At 37.9% G+C, this 22856-nt stretch overlaps 1 protein-coding gene across 2 annotated transcripts in view; it reads left to right on the top strand.

Annotated features, from left to right (window-relative positions):
* The window catches only part of LOC101671409 (guanylate-binding protein 6-like), a 28719-nt gene extending 13379 nt beyond the window's left edge, over positions 1-15340 (top strand). Inside the window, exons 2-11 of one of the 2 annotated variants that reach the window (XM_004752637.3) lie at positions 1199-1412; positions 2608-2735; positions 5286-5395; positions 5594-5790; positions 7176-7421; positions 8312-8592; positions 9287-9499; positions 11592-11694; positions 11998-12191; positions 13269-15340. In XM_004752637.3, coding sequence (XP_004752694.1) covers positions 1226-1412; positions 2608-2735; positions 5286-5395; positions 5594-5790; positions 7176-7421; positions 8312-8592; positions 9287-9499; positions 11592-11694; positions 11998-12191; positions 13269-13496 — 1887 coding nt within the window. In that variant the 5' untranslated portion in view covers positions 1199-1225 and the 3' untranslated portion in view covers positions 13497-15340. The remainder of the gene's footprint in view (positions 1-1198; positions 1413-2607; positions 2736-5285; positions 5396-5593; positions 5791-7175; positions 7422-8311; positions 8593-9286; positions 9500-11591; positions 11695-11997; positions 12192-13268) is intronic. The other variant, XM_045064821.1, reaches the window with a different exon arrangement.
* Positions 15341-22856: the final 7516 nt, after the last annotated feature.

Genomic DNA, 22856 nt, shown 5'->3' with positions numbered 1-22856 from the left:
GCAGGGACAAAGACCAAATATATACTTCTTATTATAAATCACAATATCACACACTCATAATATCTTGCCAGGTCAGTCTCCTTTCAGCTTTCCCAAACAATGCCCATTACTTCTTCCTGTCTGAGATTTGATTTAGGTGAAACAAAGACTAGTCCTTCAGGCAATTCAGAACAGATTAGAACATTATAAACATAGTCTGCTCTGGTCCATCCAGTCTAAAGGAGGAAAGTGGGAACTGAACTACTGCCCAAGTCTTTGTCTTCTCTGGTAACTCTTGTGTCAGGAATCTGCAAATCCATCTCTCTGCAGTTTTCATGAGCAATCCCCGGAAACCAAAGCCACCGCTTCTTTCCACATGAAATCCAAGTTTTACTACCACATTCCTGGCCCCTGTTTCTGGCTGAGATCTATGTGACATGAAATAGAGACTTGAGGAGGTAAACCCCAGACAGATCAGAACACTGTGAACAAGGTCTGCTCTGTTACCTCTGGGTCAAAGGAGAAAAGTGAGAACTGGGTTGCCACCTACTCCAGACCAAGACTAATACCACACCAGGAAGTGTGTGGGCCAAAGACAAACAAAAACACCACAGAATTTCCTACCATTCTAATGTGTGTGTGTGTGTGTGTGTGTGTGTGTGTGTGTGTTTCTTGATCGGATGCTTCTTTGGTTGCTTTAGATATTTGACACTCTTTACAGAATCACTATAAGATTATTCTAGCCAATGTTTTGGTAATTTTTGGTATCTTGGAGCTTAGAGCTTCCTAGCTTGCCATTTTCCTCAGTTGTATAGTTTTAATCCTGGCTCTGTGTCTTACTCAGCTTTTGTTAGACTCATTTAGTTTTCTTGCAAAATGGGTACAATAATTTCGAACTTGTAGGTTCTTATCAGTATCAATGAAGCTGGGTATGTAAGGTATGTATCACAGGACCTGGTATATTTTAGGCCCTCAGTGACAGTAACACTTGCTTGAATTTTATTATTACTATTGAAGCAAAACTTTGGAGAATAACAATACTCAATGTTTCTTCACTAATATCACAGATTTGGGGGAGTAATAGAGGAAGCTCTCTGCAGGTAACTCTAGGTTATATTTTGTCTCATAGAAAGTACAGAAGTTTCACCTAGTCCTAAACTGACGAGTGTTTTGGATAACTCCAAGTCAGAGAATTACATTGTTATTTTATTTCTACTAGGAGGCTTTTTTAGGTTGGCAGGTTGCCATGGCATCTGAATCCCATATGACTGCTCCCATTTGTCTGGTGGAAAACAATATGCAGCTGTCAGTGAACCAGACAGCTGTACAGATTCTTGAAGGTATTTCTCAACCAGTAGTGGTTGTGGCCATTGTAGGACTGTATCGTACTGGCAAATCCTACTTGATGAACCGTCTTGCGGGACAGAACCGAGGTGAGTGTTGTACTCAGCCTGGGGCCAACTGGTTACCTCTAGCTATATCTCTTAGGCCTTTCACTGTTTTCCCTGGTCACAAGAAAGGAGAACCAAACTCCTCACAATCAACCAACCTTCTGATTCTAATTCTCACCATTAAATTACTCTTATTGTAATCTGTTACCATGTTGTTTTACTACTGTTAAGAAAAATCTCCCCTACTAATGCTCAGGATCCTGCCTTCTTAACCTGATCGAGTACTGGGTTCTTATAATTGCATCTCCTCTCTCTTGAAACACATTTGCTTTTTTAAGGGATATTCCCATCAACATATAAAGATGTTTGAATATCTATTGAGGAAGGATAGAAGCAGAAAAATGTTTACCTTAAGCCCAGAAGGCTGACCTATAGCTTGCATAGTTCCGTTAAGAATCAAATATGTGCTGGTCTCCTGGCTGCCTGTGCCTCTCACCAATAGTTGATATTGAACTGAATGATAAGCACCAGAGAATCCTTGTGAGAATAGTTTTACAAGTAGAAATTGAAAGAAATATTTATGATCTAATACTCCCTGCACATCCCCTTCCTCTTGAGTCATAAACATATAACCACCAACTTCATACAACAAAACTGCAGCTCTTTCTGCCTACAGGTCCTGTCCCCATGCTACCTGAAGTACCTTACAAAGTTGCACACCTTGAAACATCTCAAGAATTCTTTCTTGATCTTTGTGCTCAATTATCCCATAACAACTATCATCTTAAAAGTTTTTCCTGGGTTTCACATATCGTTGTAGCTACCAACCTTCTTCCCCTCTATTTTTTTTTTTATCACTTTGGCAAAACATATGATGTCAATTTCCTCTTCCCACTATTCCTTTTCCCATGTCTATCTTTAATACACTGCTCTTTAACTTTGTGCCTCACTATTCTTTCAAAATGCTCATGGATGGTTATCAATGATCTCCATTTTTTTCCCCTGATTCATGAATGCCTTTGTCTCCATCTTGAGCCATTGCCTGGCATCATTATCATGTTTAACATCTCCTCCTCCTTGAAAAAGATGACACAAAGTAGGACACTCTTGATGAAATAAAGAAAGAACAATATTATATGCTGGAGTACTTACATTTCCCAAAGTGTGACTTCGTACCCTTTGGCTGCTTGGATGAATCTCCTGTCACTGAATGTTGCCTTCTCCTGTCTGCTTGCAGGTTTCCCTCTGGGCTCTACAGTGCAGTCTAAAACCAAGGGCATCTGGATGTGGTGTGTGCCTCATCCCTGCAAGCCAAACCACACTCTGGTCCTTCTGGATACTGAAGGCCTGGGTGATGTGGAAAAGGTAAGGCAGACAGTTACAGATAAATCTTTTTTATTCTGGATTTGCTCCTTACCTCTTCATGATTATTTTGTGACTTAACTGCTGTGATCTATTTACAAAATCTGAACTCCAACTATAGTAAATAAGGCATGCTGGTTTGTTTGAATCTCACTTCTAGGTAAGATATTATGGTACATTAGATAAAATTTTATTTCTTGGCACTGGGTGAGTTATTTGAATAAATTTAAGAAATAATTGGGGTGCCTGGGTGGCTCAGTGGGTTAAGCTTCTGCCTTCGGTTCAGGTCATGATGCAGGATGGAGCCCTGCATCAGGGTCTCTGCTCAGCAGGGAGCCTGCTTCCCCCTTTATCTCTACCTGCTGCTCTGCCTACTTGTGATCTCTCTCTCTCTCTCTATCAAATAAGTAAATGAAATCTTTTTAAAAATAAATTTAAGAAATAATTAATAAATAGCTGAGTTGTAGTCTTTTGGCTTAGTACTCTGGATGCAAGTCACCGCAGTAAAACTCGTGCCCTCAAAGCACCTAGTCCAGTTGAGAAGACCACATATATGCAGTCAGATTTAATAAAATATGATTGGAAAGAAGAAAGTTGGGACAGGGGAAGAAGTTTCACTGGAAGGCAATTGCTGAATTCTGTCAATTCCATGAGTGTTCCGTGGCTGGGATGGCTCTTTTGAGTTATCCTGAGTTGGGACAAGGGTGTTGATAAATCATGGAAAGGCTGCTCTGGAAACCTTTCTAATTAAAGGGAATGGCAAGTTTGAGCTGTCTTCCATCAGCACTCCCACTAGCTGGGGGAATCAGTCCTTTAATTTTATAAGGTGATCTGGGCAGCACAACACAGTGGCACCACATATGTGAAGCATAAGTGTGCCTTGGTGAGAAAGAGGAGAAATATCAATGCTTTCTTAGGAGAAGAATTATTTCTGATTTATCTTCCAGATTAACGTGTGTATTTGAGGTTTGGAGCTAAAATTCGGGTTTACATTTCCTTTGGTAAAGTTCGCCAGCTATCCAAAGAGCATTCTGGAAGGGTTTGAGATACCTCTGAATGTGCTGGTTCTACAAAAGCATATGTTTGCTCTATAGAAAATGTTTTCAGATGGATTTTTGGTATTTTAATTTTCTACTAATAGGTGACATGAATGATTTCTTCTTTTGTGCCTTACTTTTAGACTTACTTGGAAATGGTATTTAAATTTCTGTAGCTCTCTATTTCAGCCCAAAGAGAAGTTAGACATTCTGTGCTTATTTATATTTTTATTAATTTTTTATTTGTATAACTCAGTATGGCAATTTTTCAAGAAGTTAAAAATAGGAAAAAAATGAATTCTGGAACCCTGAAAAGAAATTAAAAAAAACAAAGTTAAAAATAGAAATATCATATGTTCCAGTAATTCCACTAGTGGGTGTTTACCCAAAGAAGATGAAAAGACTAATCCAAAAAGATATATGCACATCTATGTTTACTGCAGCCTTATTTACAATAGCCAAGATAAGGAAGCAACCTCAGAGTCCATTAATAGACAAATGGAAAAGGAGGATGTGGTATAAATACACAACATAATATTACAATAATATAAAAAAGGATGAGATCATGCCATTTCCAACAACATGGAGGGCCCTAGAGAGTATTATGCTAAGTGAAATAAGTCAAAAGACTTATTTCTGAGAAAAACAAATACCTGAGAAAGACTGAGAAAGACAAATACCTCATGACTTCACTCATATGTAGAATCTAAGACCCACAAACACACACACACAAATGTATTAAGAAACAACATGCACATGAGATATGCTGAGAACAAAGGCTGTGTTTCTTCATGTCTGTATTTGACCAGTTGAACACTCAGCTCAAGACTTCCAGTAAGCCTTCAAAATATATACTCTTTCTCCAAGTTCCACAGTTCCGGCCTTCCTTGATAAAATTCTAAATCTTAATTTCTATTATAGCTATAGGTTCCACTGCTTATGGACATTACTAAAATATAAGATTACTAATATCTTTATAGGTATTGTCATCTTTATTACATTCATTGTTATGGATGTTTGTCACCACCACTTTAAAACAGTCACCCTGAAAGTAACTATTGCCATTTTCAAGTTCGCTTCTTAAATAAAAAAGCAGTGGGATACATTCAGTAGCTTCCTATAAACATTTGTGGAATTAATTGAATATAATTTGAATCCCCAGTTATAGCAACTTTGGTATATTTTATATAGCTCTACATAGAATGAATAAATGCTAACACTCGCCATTGCACACCAGGTACTGTACTAGTTTTTCTATATATGTTACTTTATTTCATCCCATTGAGGAAAAAGAAACCTCTGCAATATTGGAATCTCTTTATAGATGGAAGACCACAATCACAAAAAATGTCTTTGTAATTGTCAAAGTTGATATCTGTATATATGTCTGTCTTCAAACTTATTTCTTTGCATGGCAAGTATGTAAGCTAAAGTAATAGAAGACTGATAGAAGAAGTGTCTGAATGAATTTCTAAAGACTAAACTCCTAAAACTCTTGCTCTAATGTGCTTTCTAGGGTGACCCTAAGAATGACTCATGGATCTTTGCACTGGCTGTGCTTCTGTGCAGCACCTTTGTCTACAACAGCATGGGCACCATCAACCACCAGGCCCTGGAGCAGCTGCAGTATCCTTCCAGGGACCAAACCACTCATCTCAGTATGTTGATGGGAATAGAGTTCTAGTTAGTTTCTCCTTCCCTGTCACTTAGCTGCTTTTGGTGGAGCAGAGGGGACCCAGGGCCAAGGAGAGAGTTTATAATTTTTTGTTAGAGGAAAGTGGGAATGATGAGTGGGAACTTCCTTTTCCTTAACTTGAGTCCTAGTTATGTGACAGAGCTCACAGAACTAATCAGAGCAAAGTCCTTCCCAGAAAAGGATGGAACAGAAGATTCTACGGAGTTTGTGAGTTTTTTTCCAGACTTTATCTGGGCTGTACGGGATTTTACCCTGGAGCTGAAGTTAAATGATCATCCTATCACAGAAGATGAGTACCTGGAGAATGCCTTGAAGCTGATACCAGGTATTAGAACAAGGCCTGGGCAGTGGGTGATCCAACAGAGGGTGGGAGCTGCTGAACACAGTCTGTTATCTTTGGGATGGCATTTGTATTTATATTCAAGACTAGATTGAAGTCTGTAGAAATGGTTACTTGAGGTTGGGCTGAAAAGCTCTAAGAAGTGGAGTATCAGTTCACTCAAGAAAAGCAGAGCCTAGGCTTGAATGAAATTATTCAAAACTGATCTGTTCTTTAAACAATGGCTAATGTAGCTACCAGATTTCAAAGGGTGCTTTAACTTTCCAAAGACCAGATACCCATTCCTTACTTTGGCTTCTGTCCTTCCGTGTTGAAGAAAACTAACCAAAACATATTAGGCATGAAATTATAAGGAAAATAAACATTTACTACAATATGTTTCAATAAAAATATATTTTATAGTTAGATATTAATCTTTTCAAAGAAGGATATAATTTTCTAATGCCTATATAGATATATCGCATACAAAAATGACTATGTGTTTTAAATAAACCTGAAGAAGTATGCCTTTTCAATCTATACCTTTTCAATATTTCTGATAACTATCAGAATATTCATTTTACTGTATATATCATAGTTTTCTCTTAATTCCCATATTTTTATCATCTTATAATTTTGAAATAATAAATTATTTTAAAGGGTTAAATTTACAATGGTATAGATCGCATTAAACCTTGAGAGAAAGATCAATTCTGATTTACTCATTCTTGCTTTCAGTTTTCTACTAAAAGTTTCTGAAAACATTTAATGAGAAACTGGATAGGTAGAAAAGCAACGGTGTTAAGTCATATCTAGTTCTTTACCTCAAGGAGTTTGCAGAGTAGTGGTGACATCCTAGAATTACATTTGAGTTACATCTACTCTTCTGCGGTTTTTGTGAAGAAAAAAAAATAGCTAACATTATGCAAATTATTTCTAGCATCAAAGAAGTTTTTCTTCAATAATCAGAGTGTTCAAATATGTCTAATACTATTGTTCTTAACACTACTCCATTATCCCTTTACTGTGGCTCTTGGTCCCAAGCTAAGTTTCTACATTAGACCAAAAAGTTCCATTTGATTCTTGATTTTTTTTTTTTTTTTTTTTTTTGCCATTCGTTCAGTAAACATCTATTGGACAACTCTACCACCATTTTTAGGTCTGGAGTTATGAGCCACAGGTTTCATTTACCTGGATCAGATGTCTCCCCTAATTTCTTTCCAAAATGCTACCATTGGAATGAGTTTGCTGTTCAAGGAAGTATTGAATGTCTGTGTTAAAGGTGTTTCAATCACAGGAGACAGCAAAGAATAAAAATACCCGCCATACAATCTATTAGCCCCCTTGCCTGAAGACTGTTCCCAAGGTAATCTGTTGTTCCTATCTCTCAGGCAACAACTACAAAATCCAAGCATCCAATCTACTGAGAGAGTGCATCAGGCATTTCTTTCCAAAACGGAAGTGTTTTGTCTTTGATCGGCCAGTAAATGACACAAAACTCCTAGCTGATATTGAGAATATACCTGAACATCAACTGGATCCTAAATTCCTGACACAAGCAAAAAATTTTTGTTCTTACATCCTCACCCAGGCAAGGGCCAAGACTCTCAGAGAAGAAGTCACAGTCACTGGAAATCGTGAGTCTCCTTTTCCCATTTTGGTGGGGCCTAATATCAGCAATTTTGTTTGATTCTATATGGAATTCTAGGTATACACACATTCTAACTCCATGAAGAGATGTGTATATTTTATAATTATCTCACTTTTAGGGGTTTATAAATCCCTCTCCCAAATGACACACTTTGTCACTGATACCTATAGCATCTACTTATGTAAAAAAATCCTCCACTGGGTGCCTGGGTGACTCGGTTAAATGACTCCTTTGGCTCAGGTCATGATCTTGGAGTCCCAGGATTGAGTCCTGCATCAGGCTCCCTGCTCAGCGGGGAGTCTGCTTCTCCCTCTGGCCCCATCCCCTCCCCTGCTCTCTTTCAGATAAATAAATAAATTTTTTTTTTTAAATCCTCCACTGACAAAAATAAATCACTAACTGGGTATAAGAATGGAGTACTTCCATTCCCCCCTCCACAGGAAGTCCTATCTCATAAGTGTTATTTGCAAAAAGAATATAAAAAATAATTGAGCAATTTAGAGCAGTCCAAAAATAAATATTAGCTCAGGAATCAGTAAAAATCCATTGGAAGCTTCAGAATTAGTAATAAATATAATCTGATTTATCCTGTCTCATCTGTCTACCTGTATAATCTATTTTGCTTTTTATTTTTTTAATGGGAAATTATGTTCTCCAGATGCCATTTAGTATGTTGAGGAAAGAGTTTTTAAAAATTATTTTAGCCATGTGCCCTGGAGAACCATAAAAATTAAGAGTCAATAGGAAAACAAAGGTGAATATAGGACACAGGCCTCTATGTTTGTGTTGGGTGGGGGGAGGTGTGAGTATGTGTGCACACCTGTGACTTCAGTCTAGTATTCTGTATTTATCCTTTCAATATCCTGGCTCATTCAGGGCTGAAGACTCTGGTGGTGACCTATGTGGATGCCATCAATACTGGAGAAGTGCCTTGTTTGGAGAACACAATGACAACACTAGCCCGGCTTGAGAACTCTGAGGCCGTGCAGAAGGCAGCCAACCACTACAGTGAGCAGATGTCCCAGCGACTGACACTCCCCACAGACACGCTCCAGGAGCTGCTGGATGTGCATGCAGACTGTGAGAAGGAAGCCATTGAAGTGTTCATGAAGCATTCCTTCAAGGATGACAAGCAGAAGTTCCAGAAGTCTCTTGTGGTAATGTGTCTCAGTAATTATTCTTAAGGACCCTTACCTTTAAAGAATGAACCCTAGAATTACCTTTATTGACCCAGTGGCTCATGTCTTATTCAAGGATAAAAGAAATCTAGATTCTCATGAGAAAGAGAGTTTCAAAGGACTACATTTCTTTCTTTTTCCTTTCCTCCTAAAACTGAAGCACTTTATCTCTCTTATCTCTGAAGTAAAATCAATAGATATCTTCCTGATCTGAATACTTCTGTGGATTCCAAGCCTGCCCACAACACCCAAAAGTCATTCCTAAGCATGGGTGCTTTCTGGGACATACTCCCATTGTCATGAAGCAAATTTTCTCTTATCAGATGCTCATTCCAGGTCATTTTCAACTTCTATTGTTCCCTAATGTATCACTGTATCATTGACGATGAAATCACTGAATGCTCCAGTGGCAAGGAGCCCCAGAGATTAGGAAATACAACTCCAACATTTCAGAAGAACCAGGAAGTTTAAGAAACTTGCCCAGAGTCTTGCAGAGAGCATTCAAGGTTGAGTAAATCAAGTCTTGTGATTCCTGTTTTATTCCATGTCCTTCTCCAATGGAACACTTTTCTCATGAGGACCACAGTTAGACCAATCCCTCTACTAGATTCTTTGGAATGGTACTGTTTTTGTTCCTTTCTTCAGGTAACATCTCTCTACTTTCCCCTTGTAGGAACTCATAATGGATAAGAAAGAGCATTTCTTGCAGCAGAATGAAGAGGCATCCCTTAAATACTGCCAGTCCAGGCTTGATGAAATGTCACAGGTCCTAAGGGAAAGGATTTCAGCAGGAACTTTCTCTGTTCCTGGGGGATACAAGCTCTACAGGGAAGCAAAAGAAAGTATTGAATGGAAATATTCACAAGTGCCCAGGAAAGGAGTGAAGGTGAGGAATAGGGGAGCATGGGGAGCCTACATGATAGAGTCTAAGGGGTCTCCAAACAATCTGAGAGCACAGCCCCTGTTGTGGGTGACAACAGCATGGGGATATCATGACAGTTTAGCTTCTGAGGTCCATTATTTGCTATTTACTCCTGAGAAGAGTGGAAATGCTTATTCCCCCAAAAGAGTATGGATTTCTGAAATCCACAAGAGATGGAATAGAAATTACTCATTTCTTCATCTAACAACACAGCATTGACTATGCCAAGTGCTGACAATTTACAAGTTAGAGTCATTGTACTTAAGTATGATCAAATGTAAGAGAGGAAGTCAAATACATGGACAATTGCATACAAAGTTATAATACATATTTACCTGTGACGATGGTCTCCATATGGTGCACTGTTATGCAGTCATAGAAAGGATGTGATCGTGCCATCTGAGATAACATAGATGGACCTAAAGGATATTATGCTAAGTGAAATAAGTCAGACTGAGAAAGAGAAATACCATATGATTTCACTCATAAGTGGAATATTAAAACACACACACACACACACACAAATGAATAAGCAAACAAAAAGAATCAGACCTATAAACACAGAAAACAAAAGGATGTTTGCCAAGGGGGGGGTTGGTAGAATGGACAAAATGGGTGAAGTGTGGTGAGAGATACAGGCTTCCAGTTATGAAGCTGAATAAGTCATGAGAATAAAAGACACAGCATAAGGAATACAGTCAAAGATATTCTAATAGCAATGTAATGAGACAGATGCTGGCTGTACTTGTGGTGAACATAGCATAATAGATAAACTTGTCAAAACACTCTGTTGTACATCTGAAACTAATGTAATATTGTGTGTCATCTATACTTGGATTTAAAAAATAATATAACTAAATAAAGAGAATGGGCTGCATAGGCTTTGGTAACAAATATAATAATAATTTAAAAATAATAATAATAAATGCAACTAATATATATTGGACTCTTATTTCCTATAAGCATAACATAAAGCTGTTTCACTGGATTTTTTAGCTTAATCCTTAAAACAACATTAAGAAACATCTATATCTATTGTCAACATTTTATAGATCTGAATTGAGAGGCACAGGCAGGTTAAAATAACTTGCCTAAAGTTAAAGCCAGCAAATAACAGAGGAGAGCAATGGCACAAATTACAGGCAACTTTTCCCAATGAGAAGCAAATATATCAAAGTACTAGAGATTGTAGATTTATAGAACTGAGCACAGTTCTGACTGGCTGGAACCTGGAAGTAGGTTACTAGAAGTTACTTGTTACTAGAAGTTATTAGTAGTTGGCTATTTTCCCCAAAGATACAGATGTAGTGAAAAGAAGGGCCATCTGTACCCCAATGTTTAGAGCAGCAATGGCCACAGTTACCAAACTGTGGAAAGAACCAAGATACCCTTCAATGGACGAATGGATAAGGAAGATGTGGTTCATATACACTATGGAGTATTATGTCTCCACCAGAAAGGATGAATACCCAACTTTTGTATCAACATGGATGGGACTGGAAGAGATTATGCTGAGTGAAATAAGTCAAGCAGAGAGAGTCAATTATCATATGGTTTCACTTATTTGTGGAGCATAAAAAATAACATGGAGGACATAGGGAGATGGAGAGGAGAAGGGAGTTGGGGGAAATTGGAAGGGGAACCATGAGAGACTATGGACTCTGAAAAACAATCTGAGAGTTTGAAGGGGCAGTGGGTAGGAGGTTGGAGGAACCAGGTCGTGGGTATTATGGAGGGCATGTATTGCATGGAGCACTGGGTGGGGTGCATAAACAATGAAATCTGTTACGCTGAAAAGAAAAAAAAGAAGGAAGAAAAGTTATTAGTAGTAACTTCCTGGATAGAAGAAAGTAGGTAGCACTGGGGGAGAGCCTGGAGAGAGACAGGAAGCAGGAGCTATGGAGAGTCTCTGGTCACACTAAGGAGCTTGGACACCTTGTAGTGAGCCACTGTAGAATTTTAAGCATGAAGCAAAAATCATATGGACATACTTGTTTTTGCAGCACTAATCTCCATAGTGGAACTCTAAGTTCTTTGCTTCTTCTTGGTTCCTCAGGCAAATGAAGTCCTCCAGAGCTTTCTGCAGTCACAGGCTTTAATAGAGGAATCCATCTGGCAGTCAGATAAAGCCCTCACTGATGGGGAGAAGGCCATAGCAGGTATGGGGCAGGGCTTGGCTCACAATGGGTTGGGTATAGCCCTCAGGCAGGTGTGAGGGCAAAACAAGGAGCTTTCTCTTCTTGGAACAACTCTGCTAAGTCTAAAAACAAGGCAAGTTGTGGTGGTATGTTAGCCAGACAGGGACTTTCCCAAAATATTCTGAAATGGTTTCAATGGTGAGGACATGAAGAATTCAGAGATTTTCCACCTTCCCTTCCAATTTGGTTTTGTCTCCGAACTTAGAAAGATAGATATCAATCCTTGCTTAATTGTCTTGCCTCTCTAAACTTTCCTTGGGGCAGAGGAGCGGGTCAGCAAGGAGGCAGCTGAGAGGGAACAGGAGATGCTAAAACAGAAACTACTGGAGGAGCAACAGCATATGGAGGCTCAAAAAAAGACTCTCCAGGAAAACATAGACCAACTGAAAGAGAAACTGGAGAATGAGAGAGAAAAACTAATAAAAGAACAGAACGCGATATTGGAGCATAACTTGAAGGTAAGTCTAGCCATGGTCTTGGTAATGTTTGGTGGTCCTTCTTCTGGTATCCCGGGAAAAGAAGGCTACAATGAGCTCATGGCAGGAAGCACCATTGTCATTAACCACTTGTGACTTATTAAAACACTGAATTCTTTGAATTCTTCTCTTCTCCCACTTCCTCTGCCTCTCCTTTCCTTTCTCCTTTCTCCTTTTTCCTTTCTCCTTTCCCTTAGCCCCTTGTCCTCCTTCTCTTCTTCCTTCCCCTCTTCTTCCTCCTTCTTTTCTAAAGGAGCGTTTGGATTCCACTCTGTACATTGACTCTGGAGGGTTCAAGATGAGTATGGTCCCTCCAAGCCCTTGGAGAATACGAATAGCATTTGAGCTGCTATTTGGGGGATTTTAAAATGATCTCATGAGGCTTGATTAGATAGATATTCCAACTATACATATTTAATATGAGCAGCAACTGATTTGCTTTACCAAGATCACTGACAATTATCAGAAACTCTACTGCTGCCCAAAGTTCTTGAGATAGGTCTATGTTGACATAAAACTATCAGAAATGTACAGACTTAAAAACACAGGGAAGTGATAGCTTCTAAACTTGCTATATTGTCTCCAAGTGTGGGTAGTTTACCCAACTTATCAGATGGCATTGGGAGGAATTCTCTCATTGTCCATCAGACATGTTTATAATAGATTTCTAGAAGAGTTTATAAGTTCTCATCATTTCTATTATTTGGGTGACTATACCAACCCAAGTGGAATTAAGAGGTAGTGCAATCAGACCAAGGCTACCTTTAACTGGCATTTTTTGACTGAAACATGTAAATTTGTCCTCATATCAAGCTGAGCATTCTAGCAAAATCTTAATGTTGTGTGAATATCAGGAAGGCTTTAAATTATGCTTCCTCTCAATGTTTAGATGCAAGACTGGAGATAATCCTCAATGCCAAATTCTCCTTTCAGGATTGAGTAAAAAGGAGCAATTTTAGGAGTAAAACATAGATAGTTTGACCATGTTTCTGGATATGAAGTGCAATTCTTGAAAAGAATGATCATTTTAACAATTTTATTTTCTTAATTTTTGTTTAGGTCCAACAAGATCTATTAAATGAAGGATTTAGAGAGAAATCTGAGAGGATGGAGGCAGAGATAAAGAAGTTGAAATCTAGGCTTGCTGCTACTAAAAGTAACACTCCTTCCTGGGTCACACAAGCTGTGGAGGGATTAGGCCATGACTTTATTAAAATAGTTACTGCCCCTGTTAGATTTGTTGATCACCTAGTGACAGGTATATTATCACTATTTAAAGGGAATTAGCACTCCTTTAGAAGGACAGCTATATACTCCTGTGGCTATATCCTCTGGCTTATTTTTGGTGCTCATGGTTTTCACTTTTATTCAGCAAAGTTTTGAATATAAAAATTGCCTATAAGAGAATGTCAGTGCCTGACTCACATCAGAAAGAATAAGTGCATGTATACTTCCATATGCCGTGTTAATTTTTAGGAAGTATGCATGTGCAAAATTGTAAATATATATAAAATACACTGAGGCATCACTTTAAATGACAAAAGATTGCTTAATTCAATTATTTAAGTATCTATCTACATAAATTGGTAGTATAAATTGAACATGTGCATGCATGGGAGTACTGTGTAGCCAGTATCCTGGGGAAATGGGAATGCCCGGACATTTGTGGACTCTTGCAATCAGGATCCAAGTCAGCAGTGACACCCAGATACCAGAAAGACGCACAGTCTCCTTATTAAAACAGGACACATAGGATCCAGTAAAAAAATGCAGTCCTGGACCAGGAGCAACTAAATGGGGTCTAGTATTGGTTTTCAAATAAGAGTAAAGTTTATCTGAGAACAAGAACCATTACCTACTTTTCTGTACATCTCTTCAAAGTATGTTTAGGCCTAGAATGTAGTATATATGCATTTCCTAGAAAAACAAAATGTTGACACCTCCATGATCGTTTTCAATTGCCAGAATTCTACAAACACTCCAAAGGTCTGAGTTAATAGATAGTTTGGATTTTAGACACGAGATGAAGGTCTCCAAGATGATTTAAAGGCTGGGAGAACAAGACACACTTTTCTGGTGATGTCTCCTACTCTGTGACCTTATGTATACAACCCCTGTGTCTCTGCAAGGATGTCAACACATCTCCACTGCAGATTTTAAACTGACCCATCTGCTGTGGATTCAAACATTGAGAAGGAAAAAGGGCTTTGCATTTTTATGAAAGAAACATGTAATGATGAATAATCACACAATAAATGGTGTGATTTACTGAAAAAGCAAGCTTTTCTATAGAAATATCTGTTCTCATTGAGAGCTTGAATCAAATAGATGTTTGACAACCTGGGTATAGAGACACCCTAAACTGAAGAACAAAAAGAAAAAAAACTTGCTTTTTTAGATTCGCCATGTAAGTGAGATCATACACTCTTTATCTTTCTCTGTCTGAATTTTCTCACTAACATAATGTGCTCAAGGTTATAGCAGGATACCCTCTTTTTATCAGGGCTGAATAATACTCCATTGTGTATATGTACCAAATCTTTTTTACCTATTCATCCACTGAAGTTCGTTTAGGTTGTTTCGATATCTTGGCTATTGCGAAGGTTGTGATTAATATGGGAATGCATTCATCTCTTCAAAATATTGTTTTCATGTCTTTTCAATAAACATTTACCATGTGTTGATCACCTAAAAATAAAGAAAATGTTTTCAAAAGAGGTTAACAATTTATTCACACCTTTATTCTAATATTATTCTATTCTAAAGAACTCTCAGTTTTAATAATTTTGACTATTTACTAAACACCTATTCACTCCAGCCATTATTTTGGATTCTATGAAGATAGGAAAGTAAATATTTTGTCCTCATGCAGCTTACACTCTAGAGGGACCTTAAACAATGTTATTTAGTTGATAATAGAGGCTGTGAATGTATATACATATTTATGTTTTTTTTCTGGACAGTGATTAAGACTCAGAGTACAAACAAATTTTCTGCTTGTAAGTTTAGCTTCAATATAATTCATACTGCCTGAAAATAAAATTGCTTGTTCCTTCAGGAAATATCTTTGAGTTCTAAGGACTGTCTGCCATCACATTAAAGCACAGTAAAACTCAGGGTGCATGGTGATTGAAAGAATGAATAAATAAATGAATGGTTGTATGAATGAATAATATGTTTATCATTTCAAAAAGTAATAAATATCTCTCCTATTGCATTCCATTTGAAATGTTTATCATTTCAAAAAGTAATAAATATCTCTCCTATTGCTCTTAATGAAAAATGTAAATACTTTACTATGAAAATGTTGTGTTCTTGCATCTGATGGAACCAAACTACTGTTTCCCAAATATCAGAATTACATTAATAGCCTGATGCAAAGCTCTCTCTCTCTTTTTGTAAAGATTTTATTTATTTATTTATTTATTTATTTATTTAAGAGAGAGAGAATAAGCAGAGGGAAGAGGCAGAAAGAGAGGGAGAAGCAGGCTCCCTGCTGAGCAAGGAGCCTGATATGGAACTTGATCCCAGGACCCTGGCATCATGACCAGAACCAAAGGCAGACACTTAATTAACTGAGATACCAGGCGTCCCTGATGCAAGGCTCTTGATAACTGGATGGTGGGAGGCAAATATAAAAGCTCTTTCATAGAGGCACCTGTGTGGTTCAGTGGGTTAAGCCTCTGCCTTTGGCTCAGGTCATGGTCTCAGGGTCCTGGGATCGAGCTCTCTGCTCAGCAGGGAATCTGCTTCCACCTTTCTCTCTCTCTCTGCCTGCCTCCTGCCTCTCTGCCTAGTTGTGATCTCCGTCTGTCAAATAAACATATAAAGTCTTTAAAAAAAGAGAGAGAGAGGAAAAAAATAAATAAATAAAAGCTCTCTCACAGACCAGGCCTTCGGCTGGATAGCTCCAAAGCCAGAATCCCAGAGTAAGCTAGGACCAAAGGTTTCTAACCTTCAGTAAATACTCAAAGTGGCTTTCCATCTTAGGTCTAAGTGATTAACAGAAGTAAAATATATTTGTTAAAAATGAGCTCTTGAGTTTTTTTCAGCCCTTTTTCTCATAGATACTTTTTTTCTCTCTAATACTAATATCTGGGGTGTACATCAAAGCTGGTCTTCTCCTATTTGCTCTGAGATTTGTCCTGTCCCTTTCCTGCTGCCCTCTACTGCAGTGGAAATGGCACCTGTCCATCATATCCCATTTCTGCTTTCTGCTGGCTTCCGGCTGGGTTCAGTGGCTGTAGGAAGCATTAGATGAAAATTGTGAGTGGGGAAGAAAGGACAACGTGGGATTTCCTTACTTCTTGTATGCTTCAAGAGGCATCTGGAAGCTTGCTCATCCCCTCCATTGTTCCAACTTTCACATGACAGGACTTGTATGGTATTATCTTCTGCAATGAGGCCCAGGTCTCTGGGCTCCCAACACCATCTTGTCACTTGTCTCTTCAGCCTTAAATCGTTGCTTCTGTGTACAGTTACTCAGCTCTCAGGTGCTTCATGAACCACTACTTTTAGTCTCAGTTCCTCTATCAACTCAACAAATGGATTATGCTTAAAAACAAAACAAAACAAAACAAAACAAACAAAAGAAACAAAAGTAGTTTCTGTTTTCATGACTATTTCATAACTGATATATCAGCTTTGGAATGTTCTTCCTAGTATTTTCTTGGAAGTGTGCCTTCCCTACCCAACTTGTTATTTGAATGGAATCTTTATCACTTTAGACAATATGATTTTATTCCCTGATATTTTTTGTGTCCACTTGTCCCATGATGGACAGTATATATGCCCACTCTTGACCCAGCTGATCAGTCAGGGAAAGTCCCTGATCAAGCATGAATGAATGAAACCATTCCTTGAAATAGTCTAAGAGAGGCCCCAATACCTCTTTGACCATATTGACTATCCATTAAATACATGAAATGCAGGAACTATCATTTTCTATTTCTCTTCTATCTGAATACTTAAAGTTTTTATTGTGGTTAATATACATAACATAAAATAATCATTTTTAAGTATGCAAGCCAGTAGAATTCAGCATATCCACCCTGTTGTGCAACCATCACCACAATTCATCTCTAGCAATTTTTATCATCCCAAACTGAAACTCTGAAACTGTATTCATTAAACAATAAGTCCACATTTCCCTCTCCACAGTCTCCTGGTAATCACTGGTTAACTTTCTGTTTCTTTGAATTTAACTACTCTAAACACCTCTTATATATGGCATCATATAGTATTTGTTCTTTTGTGAATGGCTTACTTCATTTAGCAATGTCCTCAGGTTTATCTATGTTTGTAGCACGTGCCAGAATTTCCTTCCTTTTGGGGTGCATGCATGGCTCAGTTGTTTGAGCCTCTGATTCTTGATTTCAGCTCAGGTCATGATCTCAGGTTATGAGACAGTTCCACACTGGATTCCGTGGGGACATGGAGCCTGCTTAAGATTTTCTCTCTCTTTTCCTGCCCCCTGACCCCTCCTGCCCCATTCAAGCATGCATGTGTGTTCACTTCCTCTCCCCCTCACCAAAGAAAGAAAGAAAGAAAGAAAGGAAGGAAGAAAGAAAGAGAAAAAGAATTTTCTTCCTTTTTTAAAATTTTATTTTATTTTATTTTTTCAGTGTTCCAAGATTCATTGTTTATGCAACACATCCAATGCTCCATGCAATATGTGCCCTCCTTAATACCCACCACCAGGCTCACCGAACCCCCCCCCCAAACCCTCAGTTTGTTTCTTGTTCCTAATTTTAGAAGAAAAGGTTCAGTCCTTCACCATTAACTCTGATGTAGCTGTGGATTTTTCACACATGGTTTTTATTAAGTTGAGGAATTTTTCTTTTATTCCTAATTTAAGTGGGTGTTTTATTTTATTTTTTTTTATTTTTATTTATTTGACAGAGAGAGAGAGATCACAAGTAGGCAGAGAGGCAGGAAGAGAGAGAGGATTAAGCAGGCTCCCCACCAAACAGAGAGCCCAATACAGGGTTCGATCCCAGGACCCTGGGATCATGACTTGAGCCAAAGGCAAAGGCTTTAACCCACTGAGCACCCAGGTGCCCCTAAGTGGGTCTTTTAGGTAGGGTATTAAATATTGCCAAAGGCTTTTGGTACATCAATTGGACAAGCATTATTTTCCTTCATTCTATTAAAGGCATATATTATGTTGATTTTGAAAAATTTTGAACCAATAGGATATAATCTACATTTATAGAATTTTTCACCCAAAACAGCAGAATATACATTTTTCTCAAGGTTGCATGCAATGTTCATCAAGGAAGACCACATAAATGGCCATAAAAGACTAGAAACATTTAAAAGACTAGAAACATTACTATGTATGTCTCAGACCACAGCAGAATTAGACTGGAAATCAGTAACATAAAGACTGCTGAAAAATACTAAAATACCTGGATATTGAACAACACATATCTATATCATACATAGGTCAAACAAGTCTCAACAGGAAGAGAAAGGTAGAGAAGAGGTCACACTAAAGAAGGTAGTAAGTGCAGAGATGCAGCTTGGGAGAGAATTAGATCCTGACCACAGTGGGCAGGGAGCTACTGTCTTGGAAAAGGTCAAGAGACAGACTAGCACAGAGGGAAGTACATGAAAAAATGAATCTGCACAGCAATTGGTTTGGAGAATAAGATGGCCCAAATTTTATAAATTATTGAATGAGTCAGGCTTAAAGTCTGGAGTTTTAAAGGTCAGGGTTTGACTCTGGGAAACCTTGGAGAGCACAGGGGCTATTCTTAGAGAAAAAGGAGGGTAAACAGTCCACAAATATATAGTGTGAAAACAGTGATCTGGAGATGGCTGAAGCGCACAGTGGGGAGGTTATTTGCTCATCTCAGGAGGTGTCCCAGAGAAACATCATTCACTGAGAGACCCCAGGAACAAAAGAACTGTCAAGTACCATTTCCTTCCCCTGCCCTCCATATAAACACAGAGCTATCTGCACGAACCACCACAGTGCCAATGCTCTTACCTAACTTGCTTACACCAAGTCCTGACCCCTCATGCTCCAAAAGAAATTCTTTTTCCAGTCATGCTTGCTTGAGTCCCAGTGTGGCAAGCTCCATCCCTCAGAAGACTGGCCCAAACTCCTGCCAACACCACTCAGTTTCAGTGGTGGCACCAAGTCTGATTTCACAAGCAGATCAGAGCACACCTAGTTAAAATGTTTCACATTCAGTCAGTCCAGGGACCAAACACTGCCCACAATAGGCAAAGAGAGCCTCTGCAGATTACTGGTCTGAAGGATAAAGCAGCCATAATACAACAGCAGAGTGCAGTAGCACATAGTGGAGACACTCCCAGAACTGCCAGTCCCTAGGGAATCACAGACATGACACTGCAGGGCACTACAGGACCTCTTCTTCATAAAGCCACTACCCCCAAGAACTGGAGACAGAGTTGACTTTACTAGTACACAGAAATGAGCACAGAGACATAGGCAGAGGGATTTATCCCTAATGAAAGGACAGGACAAGGCCACAGCCAGAGATTGAAGCACAACAGATATAAGTAACATGCCTGATGGAGAATTTAAAGCAATGATCATAAGGACACTCACTGGTCTTGAGAAAAGAGTGGAGGACATCAGCGAGACCATTAAAAAAGAGATAAAGAATAACAGCAGAGAGAAAGGGCTCAATAAACAAATGAGAAATAAACTTCATAGAATGAAGAGCAGGCTGCAAGAAGTGAAGGAAGAAATTAATGACCTAGAAGACAGTATAATGAAAAGTAATCAAGCTGAGAAAAAGAGAGAATAGAGATTTATGCAAAATAAGAATAGGGTTAGGGAACTCTGGCTCCATCAAATGTAATAACATTTGTATTACAGGAGTCCCAGAAGAGGGAGAAAAGGGGGCAGAAAATGTATTTGAAGAAATAATAGCTGAAAACTTCCCTACTCTGGAGAAGGAAACATATCCAGATCCCAGAGACAAAGATAACCCCCAATAAAATCAACAAAAACAGATTCATACCAAAAGATATTATAATTAAAATGGCAAATATAGGGATAAGAAAAAATATTAAAAACAGCAAGACAAAAGAAGACAGTTACATACAAAAGAATCCCTCACAAGCGTTTTTTCAGTGGAATTTTCGGCAGAAACATTTTGAGTCAGAAAGGAGTGGCATGAAATATTCAAAGTGCTGAAGGCTTCCAAGAGTACTCTATCCTACAAGGCTATTATTCAGAATAGAAGGAGAGAGAATCAGTTTCTCAGAAAAACAAAAACTAAATGAGTTCATAACCACTAAACCAGAAATATTAAAGGGGCCTTTTGGGGTAGAAAGAAAAGACCAAAAGTGACAGTGTGAAAGTAGCAAACACAAAAACAGTAAAAATGAGTACTTCTGTAAAAAAAAAATCAGTCAAAAAACTCACAAAATAATAGAATGTAAAATATGACATATTTTTATATCTAATATGTGGAGGAGAAGAGTAAAGAATGGGTTGAATCTCTAACAACCATTAACTAATACAGACTTCTATATGCAGAAGGTTTTATATACAAATTTAATGGTAAAATAAAAAATTACTAACAATGGTAAATTCAGAAACTACTAACAAATATGCAAAGAGAAAAGAGAAAGAAATCCAAATATATCACTAAAGAAAATCAGCAAACCATGAAAGAGAGAAAGACAAGAAAGGATCAGAGAAAATCTTCAGAAACAAACAGAAAACAAGTAATAAACTTGCAGTAAATATATATCTATCAATAAGTACTTTGAATGTAAATGCACTAAATGCTCAAATAAAAAAGACATAGGGTGACAGAATGGATAAGAGGAAAAACAAAAAAACAAGACTCATCTCCTGCCTATAGGAGACTCAGACCTTCATAATGAAAATGAGGGAATGGAGAAACATTGAGATGCAAATAAATGTGAAAAGAAAGCCAAGGTAGCAATGCTTGTATCAGATGAAATAGACTTTAAAACAAAGACTGTAATAGGAGACAAAGAAAGACACTTTGTAATCATAAAGGCACAATCCAATAAGAAGATATAACAATTGTAAATATTTATGCACCCTACTTGGGAGCACCAAAATACATAAAGCACCTAATAACAAACATAAAGAATGTTATCAGTCATAGTACAATAATAGTAGGGGACTCATTTACATCAATGGACAGATCCTCCAAGCAGAAAATCAACAAAGCAACAGTAGCTTTGAGTGACACACTGGACCAGATGGATTTAACAGATATATTCAGGACATTCCTTCGTAAAATAGCAGAATACACATTTTTTTTTCAAGTGCACATGAAACTATCTCCAGAATAGGAACACAACCTTCCTCTTTGCCCCCTTCCTTTCTTCCTTCCCTCTCTCTCTCTCTCTCTTTTTAGTTTTAGAGGTATAGTTTAGTGATTCATCAGTTGTATATAATACACAGTGCTCATTCCATCAAGTCCCCTCTTTAACGACTATCACCCAGTTACCTCATCCCTCCACTCACCTCTTCTCCAGCAACCCTCAATTTGTTTCCTTGAGTTAAGAGTCCCTTTTGGTTTATCTCCCTCTCTGATTTTGTCTTGTTTTATTTTTCCTTCCCTTCCCCTATATTCAGCCATTTTGTTTCTTGGATTCCACATATGAATGGAATCATTTTATATTTGTCTTTCTCTGACTGATCTATTTTGTGTAACATAATACTCTCTAGGATCACATATTGAGCCACAAAACAAGTCTCAATAAATTCAAGAAGATCGAAGCCATGCTGTGTATCTTTCTTTTTTAAGATTCTATTTATTTATTTATTTGACAAAAAGAGAGAGCACAAGCAGGGGGAGTGGCAGGCAAAGGGAGAGGGATAAAGAGAAGCAGGTTCCCCACTGAGCAGAGAGCCTGAGGTGGGGCTCTATCTAAGGACCCTGGGATCATGACCTGACCCAAAGGCAGAAGCTTAACTGACTGAGCCACCCATGTGCCCCCATGCTATGCATCTTTTCTGTCCACAACGCTATGAAACTAGGAGTCAACCCCAAGAAAAAATCTGGAAAGAGCACAAGTACATGGAGGTTAAATAGCATGCTACCAAACAGTGAATGGATCAACCATGAAATAAAAGAAGAAATAAAAATGTACATGGACAGAAATGAAAATGAGGTTCAAACCTTTAGGATACAGTAAAAGTGGTTCTAAGAGGTAAATTCAATACAGGCCTAACTCAAGAAGCAAGATACATCTCAAATAAACAACCTAACCTATGCCTAAAGGAGACAGAAACAGAATGACAAAGAAAACCTAAGACCAGCAGAAGGAAGAAATGCATAAAGATTAGAGCAGAAATAAGTGAAATAGAAACTAAAAAAACAACAGGACAGATCAAGGAAAACAGGAGTTAGTTTTAAAAAAAGCAATAAAATTGATAAATCTGTAGCCAGACTTAGGAAAAAACAGAAAGGAATAAATTCAGAAATGATACAGGAGAACTAACAGCCAACACCACAGAAGTACAAACAATTATAAAAGAATATTATGAAAAGCTCTATGTCAACAAATTGGACAACCTAGAAGAAATGGATAAATTCCTAGAAATATAACTATTAAAATTGTTTATGTATATATATATAAAATATTTATATATAATATATTAAATATACATAAATATTA

Source organism: Mustela putorius, unplaced genomic scaffold (assembly GCF_011764305.1).
Source record: "Mustela putorius furo isolate JIRA1106 unplaced genomic scaffold, ASM1176430v1.1 tig00003853_pilon_pilon_pilon, whole genome shotgun sequence".
NCBI lineage: Eukaryota > Metazoa > Chordata > Mammalia > Carnivora > Mustelidae > Mustela > Mustela putorius.
The sequence above is the reverse complement of the archived record's forward strand: the minus strand, read 5'-3'. Positions and strand labels throughout refer to the sequence as shown.